The sequence below is a fragment of the Rhinolophus sinicus genome, chromosome 16 (assembly GCF_057876585.1).
Source record: "Rhinolophus sinicus isolate RSI-liver-muscle chromosome 16, RSI-T2T, whole genome shotgun sequence".
Lineage (NCBI taxonomy): Eukaryota > Metazoa > Chordata > Mammalia > Chiroptera > Rhinolophidae > Rhinolophus > Rhinolophus sinicus.
In genome coordinates, this window is record NC_142516.1 from 6,227,445 (window position 1) to 6,238,423 (window position 10,979).

Genomic DNA, 10,979 nt, shown 5'->3' on the forward strand with positions numbered 1-10,979 from the left:
CAGAGTTCAATATTTTATTTTAAAACAATAGTAAACAATTTCACTGATTTTTCTTAAACCACCTCACACTTGGCTTGTCTTAGGCAAAAAAGTAAAAAATAAGAAGGGAAGGGGAAGAAAATGTGGGGACTGACCAACCTTCCCCAGAAATAGGCCCCTGGTCCTGGCATCTGGAATGGCTTTTGGACACTGTCTTTAACAAATGAGAAAAGAAAGCACCAAAATATTGTGCTTCAGCAGCAGATTAGGAACCTCCACAAAGAAAAGGGGGGAGGGATTCGAACACAGGTCCCAAGCAGCCTGGTTCAGTCCTAGAAGTTTCGAAGAGTCTGGAAGCATGTGCGCTCCACGACTCCGATTCAGAGAGACTTCAGAGATCGCGTCCCTTTAGGAGGGGCTGTCGTCCTCTGAGCTGGACAGTGGGGATCTGTGAACCACAGCCCAGACACAGGCTGGAGAGGTTCCCAGCCTCTCAGAGGGGGTCAGAAGGACAAGGAATGTTCACAGCACACAGAGGGAAGGGAAGGGCAGGGCGTTGGGCACCCACCACCCCACTCCTCTCACCCAGCTACTGGTTCCTCTGCATTTTGTTCACGTGGAGATGAAGACTAACTGCTCCCGGATGGCAGGACAAAAAAGAGCTGTAAACAGCTTGGGTTTGTGCACCCACATGTGCAGGCTCTTTTGTCAGAAAGGGACCATTGTCTTGGGGACAGGGGACCAGAGAAAGCCCTTGTGGTGTAGGGGGGGTACTGGGTAGGACACACGACAGCAGCCGCCAGATGCGTGCTCTCTTTGGGCCCTGGCCCCCAGACAAGGAAACACTGAATGAGGTTCTGGAATGGCAATGGTGGCAGGGAGGTGCTTCCCTCTCCTGGGCCCCCAGGCCACCTCTCAGACCCCGGGAGAGGCAGTCTGCCCACTGGGCTCGGGGCAAAGGGCCTGGGAAGCTGTGCCGGGCCCCTCTGTACCTGGGCAGCCACCGCAGAGCAGGCTCTCAGCCCCATTCCATTCTCCCATCTGCCTTTGACAAAACCGAAAAATAAATAGTGTGTATTTTTCACGCCACCTGCATCTCCTGGCCCCTCGCCCAGAGGCGCAAGCCCTCCTCTCCCCACACCCCAGTGCCCACACCAAGGGCACTCTCCGCCCGACCCGGGCTGGAAGCAGCACAGCAAGGGTCTCTGGCCATGTGGCCCCCCCGGCAGCAGGCCCTCCAGGGTCCTGGGGGACGGACCGGCTCGGCCCTGTGGTCCACCTTGTTCATTAAAATTAAAATAAGAAAAAAAAAGGCTCCACTTGGTGACTTGGGTCTGTAGAGGTCTCTGCTTCATCCCTCTGTCTGTCATTCTGTCCGTCCTGCAAGGCATCGTGCAGGCCAGATCTGGAGGCCGGACCCAGCCACACTGACCAGTCACTGCAGTTTTGTCCCCAGCTTGCGCTGTCTATTCCTGCAAAATGGGGTTCGGCGGGTCAGATGAGGGGACTTCTGGCATTCGGTGACCCACCCCCTTAGCTGTCCTCTCCCTACCCACAGTCCTATCCAAAGGGCTGAATGCCCACCCCCAGTAGCCCTGCCCTGACACCTGGGACTTGGGACTGAAAGCAGGTCAATCTCTCTAGCTGGCCCGTATCACAGATGTCTCAGCTCTGGAGGCCAGGAACAGAGCCAGAAGATTGGGGCAGGGTGGGGGCCAGGATGAGAATGGAGGCAAGAGGTACGGCTGGATTCCAACTAATTATGGGGAGTTCCCCTTTATAGATAAGCCAGCACAAGCAGGGTTCTGTTATCAACAGACGATAAGGCAGTGAGTTCTCCATCGGGGAGGTATGTAAGCAAAGGTAGAACTAGTGATGGCAGTTACAGAAGGGATCTGAATACCTGGTTTGGGGGTGTTGTTACAGCAATAGTGGGCCCAGAAAACTGAAGGATGCAGAGATAGTCCCCCCATTTTCTAGATGGGCTGGCTGAGGCTCAGAGGAGAGAATGGGGCCCTCTAGAGTCCCAGTTAAAATTCAGAAACCTAACGGTGCCCTCAGGTCCAGCGTGATGTGTCCCCAAGCTCGTTTCATGCCCTGCCCCCTTGCTCCCTGGGCTCTAGTCACTGCCTCTGTTTGGTGAACTCACCCAACTTCCTCCTGCCTCAGAAGCTTCGCCCACGTTGTTCCCTCTGCTGAGAGCACTCTCCTGCTAAGCCCCAATTTTACCAGGCCCGTACTTTCTCCAGGTTTAGGTCTGTCTCCCCTAGGCAGCAGGCGCGACCACCCCACCCCCATATCATGTTTCTGTCACAAGCTCTCATCACATAGGGAGGGGCCGTATTCTTTGAGTCTTCCCTGACTGCTGTGACTGTCTCACTCTGTGCCACGCACACAGCCTGGCACAGAGAAGATACCCATGGAAATTTTGGTAAATGAAGGCAGGAGGTGGCCAGCCAGGCGGGGCAGGGCCAGGTGGGACAGCCAGGAGAGGCGGGCCAGTCCTGGCAGATCACTCTGGGAGCCAGGTAGAGAGCCTGGGCCAGCTGGGGCCTTTCCCTACTAATGGGATTGCTGCCCTAACCCCCTCAAATCCCCTATCCTCATGGACCCAGGGCTTTACCCGTAAGCTCATTACGGTAATTTGGATCATGATGCACTAGACACATTTCCCAGCTGCTGCGATGCGGTGCCCTGCCCTGCCCCTTCCCCATGTTTCCTTTCACCAGCTCCTTGGGGAAACCTCCCAGGCTTGCTCTGGAGCCTGACCTCACCTCAGCTCCCCTCTGAACCCAGGGAACCAGGCCTTCCCCACCCCAGCTGGAACCCCTCCCAGGATTAGGAATAAGTGGGGAGGGAGAGCTGAGTTAGGAGGCTCCAAAGCCGAGCTTGGCACCAACTTGCTGAGTAATCGCACTTGGTTTCCCCATTTATAGGAAAGTATCAGGACTCAACAGCCTCGGGTGTCTACACACTGGCGCCCTGAGAATCTCAGCTGCCCAGCTCTCTGGTTCTGGGCCACAGAGGGCCAGACAGACTGGGTTCCCAGCCCAGCTCCCCCACCCACGAGTTGTAAGTCATCAGTCAAGTAACTCCTCTCATCTCTGAGCCTCAGTTGTCTCATCTGTAAAATGGGGCTCCAGGGGGCTCCAACGCAACAGTACAAGAAAAGTGCTTAGGCAAGTGCCTGGTTCTTGGGGAGTCCTCAAAAAATGAGCGCAGCAGCTGCCCTGAGGCTGTGCCCCACTGAGCCAGGACCCAGTGACTGCTATCCCCTTAACTCACCTGGCTTCTGCCCGGGTTACGGTGTACTCAAACCACAGTACGTTGGGAATGAGGCTCGTGTCTCGTATTAGGAAGAACTCAGAGATAGGCCTGGAGAGACAGACACCCAGAACCACATCAGGGCATGAGACTGTCATCAAGCCAGACTGCCCCATCAGTGCCTGGGGCCAGCAATGCACCCTCCTCCACTGCTCAGAGTCTGCCTGGCCTATGACCCCGAGCCACTGAGAGACTCAGATGTGTCACCTGGGTGACACGCAGGCAGGAGCGCTGCCCCACAGTACACACAGCCCAGCAGGACTCAGGCTGCTTTCTAAGGCCCTGAGAGCCTAGGTGAGGACAGAGAATGGCACTTGGGGGAGGTGGAAGCCAGGTGAGTGGGGCCTGCAGCCTTATGCCCACCAGAAGCCTGGACACTAGGGCCCTCTCAAGAAGACTGAGGCTGAAGTCAGGACTCCTGCGTCCTCCCACTGAGGGGGCAGGGACCATGGTGCCTGGAAGGTGCGAGAGACAGCGACAGCAGCAGGAAGTAGTTACCAGGCTGCTATCCTGGGGAACAGCGGCGTGAGGACCTCCTGGGTGAAGGCGAACCAGGCGATGGCCATGAGGCTCCCAGCGACGCCCCCATAGAGCACCTGGCTCCAGGTGTGATAGAGCAGGTAGACCCTGGGCCAAGGACAGAGGGAAGTTAATGAGAGCCAGCCAGAGACAGGCTTGCACGATCCCCCACGCCCAAGTACTAGCTTCCCAGGGACCTGTGTGTGCACACAGGGAGACAGCCAGAGGCAGGTGGGAACTCCTGTGCACACAGAGCCTCAGATCTACTTCCAGAGGGAGGCAGGGGGTTGGATCACGACAGCTGCTCTCCTGACTCGAAGTAAGGAGATGGCTCAGCTGGGATTTGCCTCCCTTCTGTCCAGCCCTTCAAGTCTGCAAGGGGCTCTTCCAGGATGCTAGGAACAGAAGGCTGATGTATGGCGGTGTCCCCAGATCCTTGGGCTCAGCCGAGAAGAGAGAGCAAGGACTGAGCTGGAAGGGGCAGCAGAGCTCTGACCCTTTAAAATGAGACTGGCACTACTTTCCCAGCCCTGCCCTATAGGCTCTGGGACTCGGGTCCACAGCGGGCTCCAACAGGGCCCAAGAATCCAGCAAGACCAGCGGGCAGGGTGTGGGGTCTGGGTTCTCCCTGCCTGCATACCTGCTGTAGGAGACGAGAAAGGCCGCGGTGAGGAGACCCAGGGAGAGCACGTGCCTCCATAGCAAGTCCAGGAACCTGGCATTGTTCGTCTGGTGCATCCTAGAAGGCAGGCCTATCAGATAGCCTCAGCCCACATCCTGGAGCCCAGGCCTCCCAAACAGCCCTTGGCTCCATCCATATGCTCCCTGGGTACTTTCTGTCCTGGATGCAGCTCCTCCCACCCCAGCAGTGGCCAAGTGACAAGACCCAGGCAGGGCCTGGCCTAGGCCAATTCAGGGCCACTCCAGCTGGGACACAAGCTCACCTTAAATACAGGAAAAGGAAGGAGTAGACAGAGAAAAACCACATAAACTGGGAATGACTGGAAGGCATCCCGTACTTGGTGCCAACTGTCGGATGAGGGCCTGTGGGGGAGAGAGAAAGGGCAGGACAGGAGGATGCAGGCCTCCCAGTAATGCCCCGACCTGGGAGAGCCCCAGACTCCTGAGGCTTGGGCCCTACCTCCACAGGGCCGCGGCTCCTGGATGACGTGTTTGATCAGCCAGTTGACCCCCTCGTTCAGTGCCAGGCCCCCAAGGAATGAGATCTGCCAAGAAGCTGTGTGGTCAGCTGGGCCTCTGTGTGCCTGCTGGCCACCGCCCAGCCCCAAAGACCGTGGTCTCCAATTGAACCTCCAGCCCAACTGGTACATAACTTGGAACCAGCCAAGAGGCTCCACACACCGGAAGGAAAGGCAAAACACCTGAGATGAAATGGTACAGCACCCCTCCCAGGGGTGGGGGTACCTGGGAGCAGTGTGGAGAGGGGAACGGGGTGGGGGGGGGGCCGACTCACTCACCGTGTGCAGCTCCCGCTTGAATATGATGAGAGTCACGAAACCGACGATGATGAATACGGGACTGAGGCTCAGGTAGGCAAGGAGGTGGCCAGAGAGATCACCTGGGTGAGACAGGGAGAATAGGATGAGGACAGAGCATGGGCATCAGAAGAGGGCTGGCCCCCCGCGAGACGGTAGGGCCTGAGCCAGAAAGACGGTCCCAGCAGGGCCCGGAGTACAGGGCCAGGCAGCTGTGGACACCTCAGTCTCCCAGCGGGCCACAGCCACTCAGTCACAGGTGTGACCTGTGTCTGTTTACTGAGCACTAAACTTCATAGATCCTGAGTTTTAAGCAGGTGCCTTCACAGCTCCCATTCTATAGACGAAGAAACTGAGTCCCACGGGGGTTGTGGGACTTGCCCAAAGTCACACAGCCAGAAAGGGGTGGGAGCGGGACTAAAATCCAAGGCTCTGGCCTGGTCCAGACACTAGACCCACCACCCTGCCCAATCAGGAATTTGACCCTGCTTGGTCTCACCTTGAGGCCGGGCCCTGTACAAGGAGATGGCCTGGCAGGCACGCAGGTACCTCTAGAACGCAGAGTGCTGTGCTGAGGCTACCCCAGGGCCTCCAGGAAATCCTGGTATTCTCTGGCCACCATACAGCTGGGGTCTATGCTACAGATTCCAACAAGGACCAAGGCCAAGGGTGGGCGGGAGACTGTGGTGCCCAGTTTGGCTGCCCACTGCAGTAACGGCTTCTCACTGCCTCTCTGTTGGCGAGAAATTGGCTACCTATTGACTACCCGCTCTTCACTCGCCTAACAGGCCAGGGAGAGAGGGGGGCAATGTGAGGACTGCCAGCCCCTTTTGAGAGATGAGGACACCACAGCCAAGCGATGAGAACCACTTTCCCCCTTGCTTAAGAGCAGGGCTGATGCCAAGCCTCAAAACTACCCTCACCATTCAAGACAGGGCAGCTATGTGGCCACTCTGAGGTTAGAGGGCAGGGTTCAGTTCCTGTGCCAGCACTCGCGGGCTGCTCGATCTCAGGTAAAGACTCCACCTGCATGAGTCTCAGCTCTCTCACCTACGAACTGGGGATGTTAGTACCCACCTCCTACAGCTGTGTGAGCTTTAATGAGATGGGGCCTGTGTGACACCTAACTCAATCCCCGGCACCCTGGACACTTCCACGCTGGGGGCTCTGCTCACTCAGAGGTTAGGAGAACCTAATGGGAGAAACGGCCCACACCACCCACCTGGCCTCATGCAGGCAGCAGGGAAGGTGCCCACACAGGGCTGAGCCCAGATTCCTGGCTGAAGAGATGAGCACACACCTGGCTTCACCCACACCTACCCAGGGTAGGGCTGGCTTGGAGCTGACCTGGGAGAACAGGCCATCAACCTAGGTTCAAGTGCTAGGGCTGTCACAGGCCAGCTGGGTCAGTGGGTGAGGCCCTTCCCTTTTCTGGGCCTCTGTCTCCTCACCCACAAAATGGCCCAGCCCTTTCCAGCCCTGAGATTCTGGATCTCTCAGCTGTCCAGCTGATGTCCAGGGTACGGGCTATGAGGACAGGAAGTGGCTGGTACCCCCAAACCTTTGGCCATCTCCATGGCCTGTCCCACACCTGGCACTAATCTGGGACCTTCTTGCAGATGCTGCCTCACCACTCTGCCCCAAACCCCTCCATGGTCCCTCTGTCCTTGGGATAAGTCCCACCTCAGCCCAGCTCATTGGGCTGCTCCCCTCCCACTCTCTGCTCCAGTTCCAGGGACCGAACTCTAGTTCCCTCAATGCACAGTGCTCTGTCCTACTTCTGGACCTTTGCACACACCATTTTTCCCATCTGGGATGCTGTCTGGGTTAACATAAATTAAGTACCCACCACAGTGGCAAAAAAAGACATGTTTCTGCCACTGCGGAGCTTTCGGCCTGGTGGGGGGTAACTCGGCCTCATTCATGATACGCTTGTTAGTGTAGATACCGGGCTGTGTCTGTCTCTCCCTCTACACCCCACTCAATCCCCCAAGCCCAGTACAGCACCTAGCACTTAACTGGGCTCAAAAATGATGGTAAACGAATGGAGAATGGGTGAAGGAAGCAAGGATCAGTGTGATGAGGGGCACGAAGAAGTGTGGGGAGCCATAGAAGAGTTAGCGGAGGCTTGACCTCATGGTATGCCCCTAGGCTCAACCAGGTCCCCCCTCCGGCCACCCACAGTCCCTACAAAGGGTCCCTCGTTACAGCCTGCGTCACGCTCTTCCCAACTGCCGGGTTCCTTCTTCTCGCCTGTCAGGCTGGGAGCACTCAGAGAAGCTACTCCAAGGCCAGGGAAGGGAAGTCACAAGAGTGTTGAAGCCTTAGCCTCTTCCCCTCTCCAGGTCTTGGTTTCCCTCCTGTGAAGTGGCATTTTTTCACAATCCAGGACTACAGGGACTTATTGGCCTGTTCACCATTCTAAACCCAGAGCCAGCCCAGGGCCTAGCACTCTGGAAGCGCTCAGTGGATACTGGCTGAATTGATGGATGGAAGGCTGATGGGAGGGTGGGTGGGCGGGCAGGCAGGGCCAAGCACCTGGCAGGGCCACTCCACCCCCAGTATAACCCAGAACACCCAGGGTCAAAGTTCCCTGGCAGCCAGCCCTGGGGCCCTCAGCAGGGCCTGGTTCTCACACCTCCGCCCCAAAGAGCAGCATGAGCAGGTCCTTCCTAGGACAACGGGGACTCAAGGAGGGGCTCACTTGACACCCAACCATCCTACCCAGGGAGAGTAGGGTGGGCTTGAGAGGGCCCTGGGAAGGTGGGATATTAACTGCAGTTATTTACTGAATGCTTACGGTGTGCCAGACACTGCACTCAGCAATTCTCACGCCCCCTGCTACTTGATTCTCACACCACCACTAGAAAGGAAGCACTGAGATTAGTCCCACTTTAGAAATGAAGTAATTGGGGCAGACAGGTGAAGTCACTTGCACAAGACCTAGGCCTGAACTTAAGCCCAGACACTTCTGTCTCCAAGGCCCAAACTCTGCACTACTCTACTAGACCGCCTCCAGAATGGTAGTTAAAGGACTTCCCAGCTGGAAAACGCTGTGCTTCTAGGTAGTACCTATGTCTCATGCGAAGCTCCAGAAATCAAGATTCTAGAAGCTGCCTGCCCCTTACGGGGTCCCCTCTGTTGTGCAGCACGGCCCTGCTCAAGGGCGTGGCACACCAGAAGTCCTCAAACAACAAATAGCTGCCTGACCTGGGTTTACACACTCCCAGCAACGGGGAGCTCTCTTACAGGCAGTCCAAACACGCTGTCTGAAGGAAACAGGCACTGTCCCAGTCAGCCTCTCCGGCTTCGGGGAGGGCGGGGAAGAAGGGCCCAGGTCCAGGCCAGTGATCCTTTCCCGCCTCACACAGACCCCCCCTCCCCATTGCAGTCCACCCGCGCCCCGGGACCGGGGGTAGCACGCGGGCCGCGCAGTCGCAGAGTGCGCGAGCGAGCAGCTCACAATTTCGCCCAGCTCATCACCGCACCACTGCGCCTGCGCGGCGCGCGCGCCGGCCGAGCCCCTCCATGGCTCACTATTTGACAGTTCCCACCCCGATCCCCCGGCGCCCCTCCGTAGGTTCACGCGGGCCTGAGCTCCGGGGGCTGAGGGTCTGGCTCCGGGAAGATGTCCTCGGAGTCGGGGCCGCCTTTTACCTGCAGGATATTCGACGTGGGTGAGGGTCACCGGCCGCCATGAAGCGGGGAGCGAGCACTGTCCGTCCGCTGCCATCTTACCCGGAGACCGGGCTTTGCCGAGTAGCCAATGGGGAGCCAGGGGGGCGGTGGTCCTGACCTATCACGCCAGGGAGGCGCCGCGTATCCAATTAGAGGCCAATACAGGTAGCGGTGCAGCCATTCAGCGTTCAGGCCGTGGGGCTGGACCAACCGGCGAATCAGAGAGTGGGGCCCCTAGGAGCTTGCGAACCGGCCAAGCCGGCGCCCAATTGAGGGAGAGTGCAGGTGGGTTAGTAGCCAATCAGAGAAGAGGAGGGTCCAGCACAGAACTAAAGGCGGAACAGCCAACCAGAAGGTGAGGCTGGCTCGCAGTGTGGGCAGGGTCGACCAATCAGGCGCTAGCTTAGGGGGCGTGTTGAACTTCGGTGGGAGCTTTGGTTTAGCTGGTACCTGCGCCTAGCGAAAGCGTCCCAGGTCTGAGTCGGCGAGACCTAGGCACCCATCAGAGCGCATGCTCACATGGGGGTGAGGGGGCAAACTTGGCACGACGGGGTCTGAACCCACCCACTTTTAGTTATGGGTAAACTGAAGCCAAAGATCTAGAGGGGCTTATTTTCTCTGAAGTGATGCTAAAAGTGGAAGCTTAATTGAAGTTAAGAAAGACTCCTTCCTTCTTTCATTCAAGTAACAGTGTTTATTGATTCAGTCACATTTATGCTATTTAATGAGGCATCATGGGAGCATTTTAAACAAGGAGCCGGTTTTCCACCTACACCTCAGTTTTCCCAAAACACTCCTCTCTGTGTAGACAGACACACCTTCATACCCACCATCCCCTCTCCTACTTCAGCACTGATCACACGGGACTGTGTAATCAGTTCTTTGTCTCTCTGTAAGAAATGGTTCTGACTTCAGGCACACCAAGATCAGCTTGTCAGATTCCTGGGTCCCACTGGGGTCTGGGTTGATCTAGTAGATCTGGGTTGGAGCCCTGGAGTCTGCTTCTTATGTGCTTTTTATGTACTTTGGGGGTTCTGCTATAAGTAGAGAAGCCCAGGGCACCATGAAGACAGGGCCTGTTATGTACTTGAGCCTGGCCCAGGCCAGACCTAGAACAAGAACCTGATAAATGACATAAATACTTGTGAGAAGTGAAAATAAATTAAGGAATCCCATTGACCAGAATGGCTCACTCTGCAAGACTGCAGGACAGCTGGAGCCAGGACTGTGGGTTCAGCAAAGAGCAGGGGAAGGATGGTGACTGAGCCCACCAGCAAGCCAGGAGGGCCTCCCCCCCCACCCCCGCCCTCTACCCTTCTCAGCTGTGCTCAGCTATCTCCCCACCTGGTCCAGCCTGGGCTGGTCCGTCAGCTGGCCCCATTTCCCTGTCACCTACCACCAGCTACCTCAGGCACTTCCATTATTAGCTTTTTGAGAAGCAGGAGGTGTGAGTTTATTGCAAATGGGCACAAGGGGCTTTTGGGGGTGATGGAAGTGTTCTAAAACTATATTGTGCTAACAGTTGCACACCTCCATAAATTTACTAAAAAACCATTAAAGCAAATGCATTTTATGGCATACGAATCATACCTTAATAAAGCTGTTTAAACCAAACAAACCTATTTGCCAGCATTTGGAGGTGACTATCAGCTTGCAAAGGGAAAGAGTCAAGCATTTCTCCTTTCCGGGTGGAATTTGAGTCCACTTCCAATTAATCAGGAAAAACACTTTCCAGAATCCCAGTAGATATTAGAGGATTATTGATACATTTTTTAGGTGTGATTATGGTATTGTGGTTATGCCAAAGAACTACCTTATTTTTAAGATCTGCTTGTTCAAGGGTTTAGGGGTGAAGTATATGTCCGAAACTTACTCTAAAATATATTTTTTAAAAGAAATGGCAAGATGTTAATTACTGACTCAAGATGTTGGTTTTCTGGGTACTCTTTATATGGTTTTCCTTTTAACTTTTCTACACGTTTG

At 55.9% G+C, this 10,979-nt stretch overlaps 1 protein-coding gene across 1 annotated transcript; it reads right to left on the reverse strand.

The window, feature by feature from the left end:
• Positions 1 to 9,107, reverse strand: DOLPP1 (dolichyldiphosphatase 1). The gene is made up of 8 exons (XM_019728802.3): positions 8,976 to 9,107; positions 5,301 to 5,401; positions 4,964 to 5,048; positions 4,767 to 4,866; positions 4,463 to 4,561; positions 3,802 to 3,930; positions 3,265 to 3,354; positions 1 to 1,451 (listed from the first exon to the last, which is right to left on the reverse strand). Exons 1-8 carry the CDS (start codon positions 9,049 to 9,051, stop codon positions 1,415 to 1,417), a joined length of 717 nt encoding a protein of 238 aa, XP_019584361.3. The 5' UTR covers positions 9,052 to 9,107; the 3' UTR covers positions 1 to 1,414.
• Positions 9,108 to 10,979: the final 1,872 nt, after the last annotated feature.